The sequence below is a fragment of the Aquarana catesbeiana genome, linkage group LG06, assembly GCF_042186555.1.
Source record: "Aquarana catesbeiana isolate 2022-GZ linkage group LG06, ASM4218655v1, whole genome shotgun sequence".
Classification (NCBI taxonomy): Eukaryota; Metazoa; Chordata; class Amphibia; order Anura; family Ranidae; genus Aquarana; species Aquarana catesbeiana.
The window spans coordinates 32,900,373-32,919,721 of NC_133329.1; the positions used below are offsets into that span (position 1 = coordinate 32,900,373).

The 19,349-nt window shown below is 43.3% G+C and overlaps 1 protein-coding gene across 5 annotated transcripts in view; it reads right to left on the reverse strand.

Annotated features, from left to right (window-relative positions):
- The window catches only part of LOC141148280 (interferon-induced very large GTPase 1-like), a 203,949-nt gene that overhangs the window by 150,624 nt on the left and 33,976 nt on the right, over positions 1 to 19,349 (reverse strand). For 3 of the 5 annotated variants that reach the window (XM_073635562.1, XM_073635558.1, XM_073635561.1), the window contains exons 3-6: positions 18,293 to 18,427; positions 10,326 to 10,433; positions 9,118 to 9,237; positions 983 to 1,096 (exon numbers count right to left, since the gene is read on the reverse strand). In XM_073635562.1, coding sequence (XP_073491663.1) covers positions 983 to 1,096; positions 9,118 to 9,237; positions 10,326 to 10,433; positions 18,293 to 18,427 — 477 coding nt within the window. Of the gene's footprint in view, positions 1 to 982; positions 1,097 to 9,117; positions 9,238 to 10,325; positions 10,434 to 18,292; positions 18,434 to 19,349 lie in introns of all 5 variants that reach the window. The other 2 variants (XM_073635559.1, XM_073635560.1) reach the window with 1 other exon arrangement.

The following is a 19,349-nucleotide window of genomic DNA, read 5'->3' on the forward strand; positions in this document are numbered from 1 at the left end:
TGCATTATTTGTTAATTAATGAATTCAATCATTTCTTTTCTTTTAATGAACGCGAAGATGCAGATATGGCTTAGACAAGCTTAGAAAAAAGGAACAACTGTTCATTTTCATGAAAAATAAACAATAGATCTTTAGCAGAATGGTTTTGGGACACAAAAGTAAGAAACAGATGAATTTTGCAGATTGTACTTTCTTTCTGTTTCAACCTTTTTATTGAAGGTTTTCATAAAGAGTCGAAAAATATGAAGATATTTAAAGAGAAGTTCCAGTCGAGAAAAAATTAAATATCTCTCTCTCTCTCTCTCTCTCTCTCTCTCTTTTATACTTTAATTGTTGAGAGTAGGTGCATACATTTGGGGCAGCCTGGTAGAGGTGCAAGTGCATTACCTTGCCCAGGGGGGCCCGTACTGTAATGTTATTAGGACAGCCCTGCCCTTACTTCCTGTCATAGAAATGATAGTGGGAGACAACCCTTCAGAATGGACACAGGCAACAATAAAAGCCTGAGAATTATTACTAAAATTTGAGGACAATTTCTCATTTCTAAAATTAATGTATCTAAATAAAATGTAAATGTTGCTATAGTTTGGGATTGTGTGGTGAGGTTTTTTTATTCCTATATGTATCTCTGCTGGGCAGATTGACTCTCCCTGTCCTGGTGATCACTCTGAAGGAAAATCTAAATTTTTTAGCTGTAATAGGAATAGAAGGGAAATCCTCCAATGGGGGTGCTTGCTCCACCGACGTCTCCTAAAATAGTTTTTTTTGTCCTATTTTAGAGGAATTTCCTTTCACTTCTTGTTGTGTCTACAGGACAGAAAGTGAAAGAAAATTCCTGAATGGGAAACGAATGGCAAAAAAAATAAAACCAAAATACTGACAGGTGTAATAACTATTCCCTGCTGTATCCAAAATGAAAAATTGTGTTTTACATATGTTCCTGCAGAAGGCCGTTCTAAATACTACATACAGGGACAGGTACCTGAGTGTGCCTTGTGTCTGCAGTTCCATGAGGATCGGGATCTGCTTGAGGATCCTTCTGAATGTCTGTCACTCCGCGTTCGGTTTCTTTGCCCAGAAGCTCCATCAGCGTTGCCTGTTGGATGAAGAGCTTGTCTGAGACATATACTTAATAAAAGTTAAAGCACAACATTCCCAACGCACACGTTAAACTGGCTGTAAATGGGTGCTGCGATGGCCAGAGGCTGGAAACCGAATATAATCAACACAAGAAGTGTGTCACCAGCACACCAAGGATCTCCAGAATTGGCCAAAAGCTTTATTCCGGGATTAAATCATAGTTACAATAGCCATTGCATTGAATATACTTATAAAAGGTCACAGGGGGGGCTGTAATTTTGTAAATCATTCTATAATGGTTGACCTCAAGTTTTGTTTAAACTATTGGTAGAGAAACCAAGTCATTTACAAGAACAGAGAGGTGAGGATTCTGGAATCTTGACCACAAGCTGAAGATTGGTCAAGCCATAGTTGGACAGAGGATAAAGCTTACTTGGATGGTCAATGTCTACTTGTAGCCACACAAAATGTTATTAACTGAAAAAAAAATCAAAAATAAAATCAGTCTTTTCTTCCAGAAACCATGGTAACAACATTCAGTTTGTAGTGAGGATTTCCCAAAATCCCCCTGCTCTTGTAGTTGGTTTATTATCTCGCCTAGGATGCCACACTTAGGTTAAACCCCATGCCCACTGAGCACAGATGCATAATCCAGCCCAGCTACCAACTGTCGAAATTTATGAGAGTCTGACAGCTGTGGCATCTGGATGGGCCTGGTCCACTGCAGTCTGTGGTACTTCTGCTAAGGGCAGTATGGGCTTGGAGGCGAATAACTGGAGTTGAGGCTTCTTGCATTCTGGATATTTGTCCTCGTGTGCACACTGTCCGAAGCGATCATACAGCTGGGTGCACCGTCCAACCCTGTCCACCTGCAACAGCTGTCAGACTCTCATGGAGAATCTGTACCTACCGCCCGTGGCAATCATCGGAGCCCCATGCACTGGGTCTAAGCGCCCAGTGTGCATGGAGTCCTAATGTCATGTTACAGGCATTCTACTTGTTATAAGGAAAGGGATGGTCGACACTCAGGATGACATCCAAAAAAAATAGTGCCGTAACTAAGGACTAACGTCCAAAATGCATAGGCTGGGCGGTTATGTGGGAAGGTTGTAGCGCCTACACACCTGTTTTTCCTATTCTCGTTCAATATTTTTGTTGAAATGTTTTGCAAAGCAGTAGTTACAATGAGTCAGGCATAAAAAGACTCCTCGTTAACCAACACGGCCAAAAGAGGTAAATACAGTGAAGTAACGAATTATCTATTACAGAGTAACATAGCATTAAGGCACTGATAAATCTACATAAGCAACACTGTATATCTATATAGGAACCCTCCCTTTTTGTAACTGGGAAGCCATAACTCACAAGAAAGGAAAAAAAAAAAAGAGTAAAAACCCTAGAGATAGTAAAATACCAACTAAGAAGAACAGTAAATCTCTGGGTATAATGGTTCCCAAATACAGACATTATAATCTGTTTGTCCTATTCTACTTGGAATGCTGCATCCCCACCTAAAGCTGGCTACGCACCAGTAGAACTTTGTTTGAAAATGTTCCTTTTCAGAACATATATTTGATTTTCTGGTAATTATTGGGGTCAAATCAAGGTTTGTTTTTGACCGTAGTGAGAAGAAAGTACAAAGGAAAGGGATGGAAAATGTTTCTAGAATGAATGAAATTCTAACATGAGCCCTGGTTCACATTGCTGAGTGTTGACATGCAGCAATGTCAAACCGCAGGTCAAATCGGCAGCATTTGCCAGCAATTGCCGGCACTGACACGGTCCTAATCAGCGTGACGGCACATCTGCGGCGCTGCACCGTTTTCAAAAAGTAGTTTCTGTACTACTTTTTGCGATTTCGGCCCGCGATTTACGTTGACATCTGTGCACAGATGTCTCTGTAATCACGGCCGAAATCGGGACTGCCAGTGGGAGTGAAATCCTGCGAGTTCAGCTGAACCTGGGCTGAATGTGATTTACAATCGTACATATTGTAATGAACCCTGTTTAATACATATGGGATTCCTTTCAAGCAGTAGGTGTAGCGCCCATTACCTTAGGGTAGGTGTGATAGTGTAGAATTTGGTAGCATAGGGTTTAGTACAGGTAAATTTAGCCAGGCCTGTGATCTTTTACCAGGCCTGGTTGTTTTGATTCAGGGATGGGAGTGTCTGAATAGTGGGGGGTGTGGCCACCTACACTTGGGCTCAGAGATTCCTCCTCTGCCTGATGGTGAATTGTTCCAGAAGGTGAGGATGGACTGAGACTTGAGTGGCAGGAAGCTCATGTGAGAGTCCTGACCAATCATTAATTTGTTTGGTCGAGAGGAGGTCTCTCATATAAGGGGGAATATTGGAATTGTCGGGACTTTGAATGAGGCACATGGGGAAGGTGCCTCCATCCCTAGTTCAAAGAAAGAAATGGGAATTTGGGACTTTAAATGAGGTCCACGGACAACAGGGGGTAAATTAAAATGATGTTTATTGATCATGGAACCTGTATCAAACCATATTACAAACATAGACCTCATGTAAAAGAAGAACATTGTAATAAATGTCATTCAATACACCTACGCACATTTGTGTGAGCGCATGCACTAAGGCATCAAGAGTACATTAATATGTCAACTAGAGGCCACATGATAGTCACAAGCAATTGATGGATACATACAATGATAAATACATATATATACACATAGAAGCAGCATTAAGCGATGGAAGTAAAAATGTGTGAAACCATAATTGATTGAAGAAAAATGTTCTGAGTTGATAATGAAAATGTGAGCATGTATCTGCGTAACAAAATGCCCGACGCGTTTCGTGTGAACCACTCATCAGGGGCACAGTGCTCAAACATATCTATAAAATATAATAGGATGAACAAATTAATCTATATACAACCAATTGTAACCAGGTGAAGTAATTATACGACCCCTGAGTACTTACATAAAAATCAGTGCAGGGGAGATGTGGTGATGGTGGAGCCAGGGCCACATTTGCAGTCCTTACCGGGAGCTGAGGTGCCAGAAACATGCACTGGCGGGGCGCATGCACAGAGCCCCCCCACATGCACAGAACCCGGAACACTGAATCTGAATGATGAGACAATGACCTGCCGGTGCTGACTACCAAACGGGGTCTGAGAAAAAGAAACATGCATAGTCGGTATGTCATATTGTACTGGTAAGGTGAATAAAAAATATATATGTATCAGGAGGTGAGAAACTAAAATTAAAAAGGTCAAGACAGAAAAATCCAGCTCGGGATAAAAAAAGAAAAATGAAAAAATGGATCACATACAATGTCCCTAGAGTGTGACATAACCAAAAAAGGTGACAAAAGCAGACCTGATTGGTCAATAAAAACAAAGAAACAAAGAGGGGAGGGGGAAGAAAAATGGTAACAGGTTGAAATGATATATGGATGGGGTGGCCTGGTAGGAGCTTACATGTTTCCCAGAGAAGTGTATACGAGTGCTGTGGTGCGGTCTGCCATCATCTGTTTGCAGCGCCCAGATTGTGTCGGGAGCGGCCATATATGTACATCCGCCCCAACCATGTGCACGCTGACTGACGCCAGCGTCACGCAGGCACGGCATGTGCAGGGAGGGGCTCTGACGTGGGCGAAGAACACCGCCCACAGAAAATGCCCACATGACCACCGCTGACCGGCCTGGATGGGAAAACCTGATGCCTGTACGTCGTGATGTCAGAATTGACATCACCCGTGCGGCAGGATGCGTGGCGCCGATGCGCTGTGTGCACCCGCCCGCCCCCCGCACACACCCACCCCCCCAGTCCTGATAGGACAGGAGGGAACGAGAGGGGGAGGGGGGAAGGGGGACACGCAGAGCGCATCGCAGGACTGGGGGGGTGGGTGTGTGCGGGGGGCGGGCGGGTGCACACAGCGCATCGGCGCCACGCATCCTGCCGCACGGGTGATGTCAATTCTGACATCACGACGTACAGGCATCAGGTTTTCCCATCCAGGCCGGTCAGCGGTGGTCATGTGGGCATTTTCTGTGGGCGGTGTTCTTCGCCCACGTCAGAGCCCCTCCCTGCACATGCCGTGCCTGCGTGACGCTGGCGTCAGTCAGCGTGCACGTGGTTGGGGCGGATGTACATATATGGCCGCTCCCGACACAATCTGGGCGCTGCAAACAGATGATGGCAGACCGCACCACAGCACTCGTATACACTTCTCTGGGAAACATGTAAGCTCCTACCAGGCCACCCCATCCATATATCATTTCAACCTGTTACCATTTTTCTTCCCCCTCCCCTCTTTGTTTCTTTGTTTTTATTGACCAATCAGGTCTGTTTTTGTCACCTTTTTTGGTTATGTCACACTCTAGGGACATTGTATGTGATCCATTTTTTCATTTTTCTTTTTTTATCCCGAGCTGGATTTTTCTGTCTTGACCTTTTTAATTTTAGTTTCTCACCTCCTGATACATATATATTTTTTATTCACCTTACCAGTACAATATGACATACCGACTATGCATGTTTCTTTTTCTCAGACCCCGTTTGGTAGTCAGCACCGGCAGGTCATTGTCTCATCATTCAGATTCAGTGTTCCGGGTTCTGTGCATGTGGGGGGGCTCTGTGCATGCGCCCCGCCAGTGCATGTTTCTGGCACCTCAGCTCCCGGTAAGGACTGCAAATGTGGCCCTGGCTCCACCATCACCACATCTCCCCTGCACTGATTTTTATGTAAGTACTCAGGGGTCGTATAATTACTTCACCTGGTTACAATTGGTTGTATATAGATTAATTTGTTCATCCTATTATATTTTATAGATATGTTTGAGCACTGTGCCCCTGATGAGTGGTTCACACGAAACGCGTCGGGCATTTTGTTACGCAGATACATGCTCACATTTTCATTATCAACTCAGAACATTTTTCTTCAATCAATTATGGTTTCACACATTTTTACTTCCATCGCTTAATGCTGCTTCTATGTGTATATATATGTATTTATCATTGTATGTATCCATCAATTGCTTGTGACTATCATGTGGCCTCTAGTTGACATATTAATGTACTCTTGATGCCTTAGTGCATGCGCTCACACAAATGTGCGTAGGTGTATTGAATGACATTTATTACAATGTTCTTCTTTTACATGAGGTCTATGTTTGTAATATGGTTTGATACAGGTTCCATGATCAATAAACATCATTTTAATTTACCCCCTGTTGTCCGTGGACCTCATTTAAAGTCCCAAATTCCCATTTCTTTCTCATATAAGGGGGGGTCACATGCTTCCAAGGGAGGAGGTCCGAGGGCCAGGGAGAGAGTAAGGAGGGCCGAGGGCCCGGGAGAGAACAAAGGAGGTCGAGGAGTGTTCCAGGAGGTCCAGGGCGGGCGACTGGAGTACAGCAAAGCCACCAAGTAACACTGGGGAAAGAGCCGGGCATTCCCACGCGGGGATGTGCCGGGCTCTCTCGTCCCCCCCCTCTTTTCCTGCGGCCTGCCAGGTTGCTTGCTCGGATAAGGGTCTGGTATGGATTTTTAGGGGGACCCCACGCCAATTTTTTTTTTTAATTTTGGTGCAGGGTTCCCCTTAATATGCATACCAGACCTGAAGGGCCTGGTATGGAATTTAGGGGGATCCCCACGCCAGTTTTTTTTTAAATTTTGGTTCAGGGTTCCCCTGTGGGGAATTCCCATGCCGTTTTTATCAATGAACTTTTATGTGTATTGTCGGACCGGCAATTCATTAATAGCCGCGAGTAGTTTTAAATGACTTTTTTTCTTTTGAAATGTCATTTTGCTGTCAAACTGTTCTAAACACGGGAAACATGTGCCCCTTTACAGGCATACTATAGACACCCCCCAGGTATGAAATTTAAAGGAATATTACACTTTTATTGTTTAACTTTAAGCATTATTAAAATCACTGCTCCCGAAAAAAACGGACGTTTTAAAACTTTTTTTTGCATTGATACATGTGCCCTGGGTCAGGACCCCGGTCCCCAAACCCTTTTTAGGACAATGCTATGCAAATTACCCTTTAAAATTAGCACTTTTGATTTCGAATATTCGAGTCCCATAGACTTCAATGGGGTTCTAACGTTCGTGCGAAGTTTTGGTCTGTTTGCAAGTTCTGGTGCGAACCGAACCGGGGGGTGTTCGGCTCATCCCTACTCAGCATTAATACTCCAAAGGAATTCTATCAGTCAAGCAGAGGGAATTATTCAGAGTAATGACCTTCTGTTCAACTTGGGAGTGCTGCACAAGAGGAAGCAATAGAAGGAAAGGATCTTTCTAGGGAAGTCCAGTAACAAAAGCTACGGCTATGGATTACACTCTCATAAAGTGGGGTCTGGTGGAGCATCTCATATCTACCTATTGAACAACCCCAGACTAACTCCATGAATAAAGAGGTATAAAACTTAAACATTGACTGTTTGGTGTCATGTGCATGTATGGGAGATCGGAAGTGGGGTGATTGGCAAAATGATGATGAACAAACCAGCAAAATTAAGGGGTTTACAACAAAATCTGTTGATTCAACAATGGCAAGAAAGAATACTCTGATAAATGGCTTTTCTATGAACATTCAAATGAAAATCTAACCATGTATGGCCAGTTATAGGGATGCCCTACCCTGGGGAAGGCTGTTTTCTGTTCAAACACAAGCGTACCCCTGTGTACAAAGACAGCTCCATAAAGACATGCCTGACGAGTCTTGTGTGGAGGAACTGGAGTGTCCTGCACAGAGCCCTGACCTCCACCCTTCTGAACACCTTTGGGATGAACTAGAATTCTGATTTCAAGCCAGGTCTTCTCATCCAGCATTAATACTTGGCAAATGTTCTTTGGGCCGGATAGGCACAAATTACCACAAACACACTCCAAAATCTCGAAAACCTTCCCAGAAGAGTACAGGCTGTTAATGCCCAAGGTTTGGAATCAGTTGTTCAAAAGCTCATATATACGGTATATTGGTGTGGTGGCCAGGTGCCCACACTTTAAATAACTCAGCATATATGAGGATAATTGGAATTAAACCAGAATCATCATTATCTTATTGGAAGGGCATTGTCAACAAGGTTTTGCCACTATATAAAGCAACATATTTGAGCAGGGGCTGCCCCAAAATGTTTGCAAAGGAATGGCAGTGTTGGCTTTCATCCACAGACACGCTAGATTGAGTTTTTTCTTTGATACTACAGTGATAGTCCTAATGTTTCCCCCTTGCGTGGACTCAGAGTCTTATGCCCCGTACACACGATCGGACATTCCGACAACAAAAACCACAGATTTTTTATGATGGATGTCGGCTCAAACTTGTCTTGCATACACACAGTCACACAAATGTTGTCAGAAATTCCAAACGTCAAGAACGCGGTGACATACGACGAGCCGAAAAGAATGAAGTTCAATAGCCAGTGCAGCTCTTCTGCTTGATTCCGAGCATGCGTGGAACTTTGTGCGTCGGAAATTGTGTACACACGATCGGAATTTACAACAACGGATTTTGTTTTTGGAAAATTTGAGATCCAGATCTCAAATTTTGTGTGACGGAAATTCCGATGGAAAATATCCGATGGAGCCTACACAGGGTTGAAATTTCCGACAACAAGCTCCCATCAAACATTTTCCGTCGGAGAATCCGACCGTGTGTACGGGGCATTAGTCTTAGCCAAGGATGCCTTCTTGTCTTATGTAGTCAATGCTCTGTACTTGAGATGTACCTAAAGGAGTGGGCCAATTGTCCTTTTTTTCTTATACACTTTATAGAAATGTTGCACATATGGGAAGGGGGGAGTGGCTGGGTTGTTCTTTTACATAGTCAGTTGATTATGTTAAATAGGCTCATTGACTTGGTGAGAGTTATCATGGGGTTGTATATTGCTGTCATTGATTGTACTGTTTTTTTTTTTCTCATATTTAAAAAAGGTTTAATAAAAACAATTTTCCACAAAAAAAAAAAAAAGAAAAAAAAAAAGAAAAAAAAAAATCAGAATGCAGACTGCCTCTTTTAATGAAATGCACTTATGCATTTTTTGTGAAATTGGACTTACTGGCCTTCTCCTGAGTCACTGGTTTAGATAGTAGACTTTTCTGCCACTCGCTCAGTCCTGAATTTACCGAATCGCTCCGTACAGATGACTTTTTATTACTCGTAGTGTGAGAGGTTGCCGCTGGGGTAAGAGATGCAAGAATTATGGAGCGATTTCATAATGTTATCGGAAGTGCAGAAAGTTCAACTTAGTAGAACTATAGGACTATAAAACTTTTTTTCCTCCATTTTGGATAGAGCAAGGGAAGGTTATAACTCCTGTCTGATTTATTTTCACCTTCTGTGTCCCATTGTGGAGATTTCCCTTCACTTCCTGTCCCATAGCCAAAACAAGAAGTGAGAGGAAATCCCTGCAAATTAAGGAAATTCCTTGGGGACCCCCAGGTCACCAGAACTAGTGTCCTCATTGGAATGTTTCCCATCTATTACTTTTCTGGGGACAACCCAATATTTGGGGTTTTCTTTCACTTTTGATGATAATGGTAAAGAGAACAAATATGGAGGATGAATCTCCTTAATGGGGACACAGGCAGCAATAATAACTGACAGGGGTTCTAATCCATCTCCACTCTATCCCAAACCCCCAAAAAAGTTTTGCCTCTAGTTATACTTTAAATATATCTCTAGCATAGAGAAGGGAATAGCTAAAACTGTCAGGTTTTAATTTTGCTGTCCCATTGGGGAGATGGTCCTTCACCTCCAGTTTTTGTAGACATAACAAGAAGTGAGAGGAAATCTCGCCATAATGATAGAAGAATTTCCCATAGATAACTGTTCCCACAACAGGTGTCCCAATTGAAAGGGTTTTTCACTCTTTTCTCTATTGACATCTGTAGAGTTTCGGATATCCCATCACTATAACAAAGGCAAATACCACCATGACAGACAGCAATTAAAACATGAGAGGTTTTAAGCCAGTGGTTCTCAACTCCAGTCCTCGGGACCCACCAACAGGCCAGATTTTAAGTATTACCTTGGGGAGTTGCAGACTAGAATACTGCAATCACTGAGCAGCAAGTGATATCACCTGTGATGTATTTCAGCTATCTTGCAAACCTGGCCTGTTGGTGGGTCCTGAGGACTGGAGTTGAGAACCACTGTTTTAAGCACTTCCTCCCTTCATCAAAAAGTAAAAAAAAAAAGGTTATGACTAAAAAGTCACTTTAAATTGGCTCTACAACCCATACAGGAAGCTGTGTCCCATCATACCTGAGTTTGGATAAACCCCAGTAGTCCCCGGTGATGACCTCCTTTCATTCTCGTTGTTCTTCTGCTTTAGTAGTGGGATTTTTTTTTCATCAAGTTCTGAGACTTCTTCTGCAGGATGAGGATGCATTTAAGTGAAGTAATTTAATTGTTCAGTTTAAAAATAAACCAGTATGGAAAGTATGGCTTGCACTTTATGATATTTTAGATGTCCTGTGCTAACCAAACCCTCTGCAGCACCCACCCATATACAGTATATGAATTACTTTATCTCTGTTGGTTGGGCTGAACACTATTATCCTTTGAAACTGTATATGTACATTTTTCCTGTATGAATGAAGGCAAAAACAAAAGTTGTTGGGACATTTTCTCTCCAGGTCGGAAGTTCTTCATTCTTAAGAATAAGGAAACATGAATCAGGAGAATGCAGAATTATGGTCAGTAGATGGAGTTGATGATCATATGGTATACATACTTCTGTACTAAGATCATCAGCTCCATCTTCCTGCCATAATGTGGTAGTTTCCCAATTCACTTTATTCTGTAGTAAACTGGTATTACCTGTGCAACAATCTATAAATCTTGCTTATTGGTAGCTGCGTCCTCTCGATTCAATGTACACATTGAATAATTAACACATTTTTGGTTTAGATGCGCTCACCATTAAGTAAACCCAACAAAATCCTAAAGAATCAATATGGTGCCTTAATAAACATAAATAAATGAACCTATGTGCCAAATTAAAGTGCTGGTGCATAGTTAACCATACATAAACTACTATATCCACAAAATGATCCTTTAATAAAATGTATCTGTGCTGTGCATAAGTTACAGTTAGTCAGGTTAAAAAAGAAAGAAATCCATCTAGTTCAACCAAAAAAAAAAAAAAATATCATACAATTCCATCTACACAATCCTATACCCACTTTAGCCATGCATTCAGTTCTTTAATGTCCCCCTGTCTTTCCTGTGTTGTGCATGGCACAGGCAATATTTCAGAGAATATCACCTTGGAGGTCCTTCCTAGCCTAGTTCTTTAAATTGGTTGTTGAGGAGCCTCCACCTTCCATGTATTCTGTCATTGGTTCCAATGTGGACCAAGACATCTGGGTCATGCCCAGCGCCTCCCAGTAAATTATCATTTTGGTCCACCACATGCCAAACCCTGGCACCAGGGAGACAGCAAAGCATTCGGTTGAGGCGATCCTGGCGACAAATTATTCTATCAGTCCTTCTGATTATAGAATCCCCTGTTACCACCAACTGTCTAGGCCTACCTGCTTTACCCTTATCACCACTACTAAATGGGCTGCTCTCCTGGGTGGTAGGGGAAGCAGTAACATCTAGGGCTGCCACCTCTGAGCTTGGCACCCTCACATCTTCACCCAACTTGGCAAATCTGTTAGGGCACTCAAACCCAGGGCTGGCCTTTCTTTTCTGTGAGCCCCTACAACTCTATCTACAGTAACCAATCTTCTTACCTGATAATCCTTACTTACCCCTCCACCCTCCCCATCAACCCTAATAGCCACCTGCTCAGTGAGCAGAAAACTCCTTTCAAGGTTGTCAGTTCTGCCCAATGTTGCAATTTTCTCCTCCAGATCTCTAATGTGAGCTTCCAGAAGGGCAACCTGCTCACATCTGTATCCATGCTGGAGCTGTTGCTCCATTGTTGTATACATGCGACACATTGTGCACTACACAAAACATTTAATCTTGCTAACACTCATTATACCAGTTACAATAATAACCCCTTCGCGCAGAGTGTACACATATATGCGGCCTCAGCTTTAGGGGGTTATGCCGGGATGTTATGCAGCTGCAGGCATCATCCCGATACCGTTTTCTAGAGCGGGTGGTCGGCTTTCCAGGGATAACAACCGATGCGGCTAAAAGCCGCTCGGTTGTTATCCCGGAGGAGTGGGAGGGGACATCCCCCTCCTGCCACCTTCTGCCGCTCTTACCGGGCCTCCTGTGCCACCGGGAGACCCGACAATTAAGGTGTCTAGACACAGACTGGCACGAAGCCAGAAACGGCTTTGTTCCTGTCTCCTGTATGTAAATACGGAAGCGACGTCACTTCCGGTTTACTCGGCTGCCAATGGCGCCGGTTTTTACAGTATTCAGAATCTCGGTTTTCAGCAATCTAAATGTCTTGAAGTGCAAAGGAGGGTTTTGGGGTCTTTTAGACCCCCGATCCCTCCATAAAGAGTACCATATATGTTTATATCCCATGTGACAGCAATAAAAGTGATCCAAATTTTTTTTTTTAAACACAATGTAAAAAAAAAAGAAATAAAGAAAAAAAAAAAAAAAAATTATATATATAAAGCGCCCCCCCGTCCCCGTGAGCCCGCGCAGCAAAGAAAACGCATACGGAAGCCGCGCCCGCATATGTAAACGGTGTTCAAATCACACATGTGAGGTATCACCGCAATCGTCAGAGTGAGAGCAATAATTCCAGCACCAGATCTCTTCTGTAACTCTAACCTGGTAACCATAAAAATTTTTTAAAGCGTCGCCTATGGAGATTTTTAGGTACCGTAGTTTGGCGCCATTCCACGAGTGTTGACATGTGTGACATGTTTGGTATCTATTTACTTGGCGTAACATCATCTTTCACATTATACAAAAAAATTGGGCTAAATTTACGGTTTAGTTTTTTTTAAAATTCATGAAAGTGTCTTGCGTTTAAAAGACTGCTGCACAAATACCGTGTGATATAAAATATTGCAACAATCGCCTTTTTATTCTCTAGATTCTCTACTAAAAACAAAAAATATATATATATATATATATATATATATATATATATATATATATATATATCGAATTGTTGCCGAAAAGTCCGGTCGTGTGTATGCGGCATTAGTCATGAAAGGGATAATATTACTAACAGGAAATACCAGATGTTACTTACAGGTTTGAAGACTTCTGTTATAATTTCCAGTTTTAAACTCCATTTTTTTAACTCGCCAGTTAGTCAAATTTCCACTTGATCTAAGTTCCAGCAAGAAAAAAGTGCGAATAGAGGACTAGCAGCCACGCACAGCAGAGCTGTGGGAAAGCTTGATTAGACCTCCTTTGGTATAAGCTAATGGGGTTCACCTTCATTTGGCGATTTTAAACCCATTGGAGTTGGGGCACATTAAACTGCACGGAGTAGTGTTGGCGGTGATAGGCACTTTATACTATGAAGAAAATTGTCACTTCGGTATGAGTTTTGAGCACTGGCACTTTTAACAAGAGGGTTTCTTGTTCATCATTATGGACTTTACTGATTAAATTATTTTGCAAAAGAGTTTTTATTAGGCTTTTCGTAATGTACAAGCCAGTGATAAATCTCACCAGGTCGGTGAGCCTATCTAACAGACACAACTGGCTAGGTAAGAGAACCCCTCCCCTTTCCCCTCTTTCCATTTGTGCAACATTTCTATAAAGTGAATAAGATAAAAAGGACAAGTGGCCCCCTACAGAACATTAACCCCATGAAAGCAGTAAGGCCCCCTTGGCCAAGACTAGAAACCCCAGTCCACATAAGAGAAAAAGATATCAGGGCTGTTATGATGGCATCAAAGGAAAAACTCAATCAAGTGTGTCAGTGGCTGAAGCCAACACTGCCTTATTTTTTTTCGAACTTTTGGGGGAAGCTCCTCCTGTACATGGCTTTATATAGAGGCAGAACCTTGTTGACAATGCCCTTCCAGTAAGATAATGAAGGGGCCTCTGGTTTCTTCCAGCACAACAAGATGGCGTTATGCCGTGTACACACGACCGGACTTTTCGGCATCAAAGGTCCGACGGTCTTTCCGACGGACTTTCAACGGAGTTCCGTCGAATCGGACTTGTCTACACACGATCACAACAAAGTCCGATAGATTCGACCGTAATGACGTACGACCCGACTAGAATAAGGAAGTTCATAGCCAGTAGCCAATAGCTGCCCTAGCGTTGGCTTTCTTCCGTCGGACTAGCATACAGACGAACTGATTTTTTGACCGGACTCGAGTCCGTCGGAAAGATTTGAAACGTGTTCTAAATCTAAAGCCCGTCACATTTTCGACAGAAAAGGTCCGCTGCAGGTCCGATGAAGCCCACGCACGGTCGAATTGTCCGACGGATTCGTTCCGTCGGACCAGTTCGGTCGAAAAGTCCGGTCGTGTGCACACGGCATTACGGGCATAAAAAAAGTGAAAGTGGGAGAAAAGTCCTTTGAGCCCTGTATGGTGCTACCTTCTCCACTAGGCCTAGCAGACAAACCGGGATAGGTAAAGGGGCTGGAAGGGAAAGTAAATCTTGGAGGGTACGAGTGACCCTCATTCAAAACTCCCATATCGGCTGACAGTGCCAGAAGATCAAAATCGGCAGGGGAGGTGGTACAGCGCCAGCACTCCACCAAGCCAGTGCCATAAATACTGGCTATTTTTGCTGGAGTATAATAAGCTCTATGGAGCAGTTTAAACTGGATGTAGCAGTCCATAGCCTACACAAGAGTCCTAAATGGGTAGTCCCACATATCATCCCAATCATCCCCCTGGAAATTGGGAATTAATGGCATCCGACTGTCCCTACATTTAGTGAATGCTTTTGGCCTTTCTGCGAACAATTCCCTATAGAACTGCTTGATTTATTTTGATTGCAAGATTTGTATAATAGTATTTACTTTAACTATTTCAGCTCCGGAAGGTTTACCCCCCCTTCATGACCTGGCCATTTTTTGCGATACGGCACTGCCATACTTTAACTAACAATTGTGTGGTCGTGCATGGTCGTTTTCCCACAAACAGAGCTTTCTTTTGGTGGTATTTGCGGTTGCTGGTATTTGCGGTTATTATTTTTTGCGCTAAAAACAAAAAAGACCGACAATTTTGAAAAAACAAAAACAATAATTTTTTACTTTCTGCTATAAAACACATATCCAATAATAAAAAAAAAAAATGTGAAAAAATCTAATTTCTTCATCAGTTTAGACCAATATGTATTCTGCTACATATTTTTGGTAAAAAAATCCCAATAAGTGTATATTGATTTGCGCAAATGTTATCGCGTCTACAAACTATGGGATATTTTTATGGAATTTTTTTTTTTTTTAAATAGTAATGGTGGCGATCAGCGACTTATAGCGGGACTGTGACATTGCGGCGAACAAATCAGACACTTAGGGCACTTTCACACTGGTGCGGGCGTTGGCGGTAAAGCGCCGCTATTTTTAGCGGTGCTTTACCGCCGTTTTTGCAGCGCTTTTCGGCTGCTTTTAACCCCTGCTAATGGCCGAAAAAGGGTTAAAAGCGCCCGCAAAGCACCGCTGCAGCCCCGCTTTGTCGGCGCTGCCCATTGATTTCAATGGGCAGGGGCGCTTTGGAGCGGTGTATACACCTCTCCTGAAGCGCCTCAAAGATGCTGCTTGTAGGACTTTTTTTAGCGTCCTGCAAGCGCACCGCTCCAGTGTGAAAGCCCTCAGGCTTTCACACTGGAGTGAGAGCAGAGGCGCTTTACAGACGCTTTGTAGGCTCTACTTTTAGCGCTATAGCGCCAGTAAAGCTCCTCAGTGTGAAAGTAGCCTAAGTGACACTTTTGACACTTTTTTGGGGACCAGTGACGCCAGTACAGTGATCAGTGCTAAAAAATATGTACTGTCACTGTACTAATGACACTGGCAGGGAATGGGCTAACATCAGGGGCGATCAAAGGGTTGAATGTATGCCTAGGAAGTGCTTTCTAACTGTGTGGGGGAGGGGCTTGTACTGTGAGAAGACAGAGAACTGTTTTCTGCTTAGCAGAAACACAAGATCTTTGTCTTCCCATGTCACAGAACAGCGATCTGCCTTGTTTACAAGTCTGTCGGGAACGATCAGCGGGTCCTCGTAGACAGTGGGTCCACCGGACCCGCTGATTGGCTCCTGCTGTGTCCAATCACAGTGGGAGCGGGTTGCCAGGGGCGCGCGTGCGTGTTGCAGACCTAGAAGCGTGAGATCACGTGCCTGTACCTGCAGTATATGTACATGGGGAGGTCGGCAACTGCTTTAAGCATTCCTTCCCCCTTCTGACATTTGGCATGTCATTTTTTTGGGAGGGGAGTGGGCACCTAGTTTTGACAGGTACCCGCTCCCACTTCTGCTTGGGCAGCCTAGGTGATCTGAGCGGAAGTTCTCCTCTCCCCCTCCCTCCCTGCCGTCTTCTGGGACACGTCACAGGTCCCAGAAGATTGCCCAACCACTGAGGAGGAGCATCACGACTCGTGCATGCGCATTGCGCACCCAGCTGCGAAGCCGCAAGCTGTCAAACTCAGGTGCCCACGCTTGTAATGCCGGCATCGGGGAGATGAGAGGGAGAGAATTGAGGATTCAGACGGCCGCATCGCTGGATCCTGGGACAGGTGAGTGTCTGTTAATTAGAAGTCAGCAGATATACTTTTTGTAGATTCTGACTTTTAATAAAAACACAAAAATGACTGGATTTTGTCACTAACCTTATCCACAGCACAGATACATGTTATTGAAGAATCGTTTTCGTGGATATAGTAGTTTATGTATGGTTAACTCTGCACCAGCACTTAAATTTGGCACATAGGTTCCAGTGGCGGCAGGTGGTAATTTTTTTGGGGGGGTGGCAACAGTACCCCCCAGTTGGTAGGTTGATCGGTCAGGTCGATCAGCGGCTTCCCCTGGGTGGCGGCTTTTCCTTCCCCTGCTCTCCACGGCCATTTCCTCCTTCCTCCTCCCTTGTGGCCAATTGGGACTCTTCTCTTTTTTGGCCAATCGAAAAACGGGTCTCAGACCTGCTTCTAATTGGCCAGATTGAGGATCAGTGTCTCAATAGTGAATATTCATTTGCTGTTGTAACACCTGGGTGGGCTTCTGGCGCAATGCCCACCCTGTTGTGAAGCCTATCAGAGCCTCTGCCTCTAATCAGGTGCTTCAAAAAAGAAAAACACCCCCACCGCTGTAATTCATGCACCGGGCATCCTGAAAAGGGCCTGACGCATGAATAGGGGGTGGCCACGGCGACCGTGGACAGAGCTCATGCTACGAATTAATCTATCTCTTTATATAGGGTGGTGGCCGTGGGTAGAGGGGGAGGGCGGCCACTGATAGGCACCACATCGATTCTATTTGATTTTATTGTGTTTCCCTAATAGTGAGCATGTCTAAACCACAAATTACTGTATATACTCAAGTATAGGCCGACCCTAATATAAGCCAAGGCGCCTAATTTTACCACAAAAAACTGGGACTCGAGTATAAGCCTAGGGTGGGAAATGCAGCAGCTACTGGGTAAACAATGCCCACCTGCAGCCTCACTGTGCCCATTTGCAGCCTCACTGTGCCCACCTGTATCATCAATGCCCATCTGCAGCCTCACTGTGCCCATCTGCAGCTTCATTGTGTCCCATCTGCAGCCTCACTGTGCCCATTTGTAGCCTCACTGTGCCCATTTGCAGCCTCACTGTGCCCACCTGTATCATCAGTGCCCACCTGCAGCCTCACTGTGCCCATCTGCAGCTTCATAGTGCCCATCTGCAGCCTCACTGTGCCCATCTGCAGCTTCATAGTGCCCATCTGCAGCCTCATTGTGCCCATCTGCAGCTGTACCTGTGATTACTAAAACAGCAGGTGTCTCCCGCTGTGTTATGCAGTCTGTTCGGCGGCCATCCATCACGGACGGGGAGGAGGTGGGGCTTTGTTACAATGGACGGCGGCCGAACAAACTGCATAACACAGCAGGAGACACCTCGGCTTATACTCGAGTATATACGGTAGGTCACTTTATTTTGCGTCAATGAAAACATTCAACCTAAAGAGAAAAACAGCCCAATGACATTTGTTTTTGCCCACATTTGCACGGAACGAATGTACAGTAAATGCAATTTCACAGGATGAATAGTTATGTAAATTTGTTTTTAGATATGCCCCTTAGCAACAATTGGCAAGTGTAGAGCAGACAGTGTGTTGTATTTTTGTTGCTCGCACCTGTTTGGCTTTTCCCTTCTTTCCAGTGTTGATTGAGGGGAACATTTTTGATCATTGCCAACTCCGTGCCATCCAATATAATGTCAGCTGATTCTTCATCCTTGGGTTTTCGTCGTTTGCAGAGTCTTTTCCACACTTTTCCTTGTCAAAAGAAGTTTATTGAGTATACAATGTTATAAAGATACATAAAGTAAGTTTACAAGGATCTATAAAGTAAGCTCATTGTTTTACAGTAGGGTTTATATAGGTAAATATCATGAAATTTCAAATATTAAACATTGGGTTCACGTAAACCTAAATTAAAGATATATATCATTTCCTTAGTTACTTTTGTAGGTATTTAAATGATTTATACCTACTATACATATTGTTTACAAGTAGAGTGTATATAGGTCAAATAAATTCTGATAATGAGCTTTAATCGTGAGGTGGAGAAAAGGAAAGAGAAAGAAGAAAAAGGGTAGAAAGGTAGAGGTATGGTCCACAAGGTTGTCCCGCTCGTCAGTTTATTATTCTTTTTAGTTCTCTTTGAAGCCTTAGAATGGGTGTCTCTGTAAGTCATTTAATCTGTTACCATGGCAACAGGACAGAGTCATTGAAATTTGACAGGAACTGTTGTTTTATCCAAGGATGCCAAAGTTTTTCAAATTTTGGAATTTGATTTTGATCGATGGCTACCATCTTAGCATGGGACATTGTATTATTCATTCTGTGAATTGTTTCTGCTAGTACCAATGTAGGAGATTTCCATGCCTTGACCACTATTTGTTTTGCAGCCGTTATTAGTTGGATCATAAGTTTGAATTGAGAGAGTGTTAACCATTCCGGTTTTAGATTAAGTAAAGTTAAATATGGATCTGGTTGTATTATTTTTTTAAATATTTTAGATGCAATCACGAAGACTTCCTTCCAGAAGGTTTGGATTACTGGGCACGTCCACCATATGTGTAAATATGTGCCTATTTCTGGGCATCCTCGAAAACAAAGAGCTGAGGTATTAGGTGAATATTTTGCCACTCTAGCGGGTACAAAGTACCAGCGAGTTAGGACTTTATAA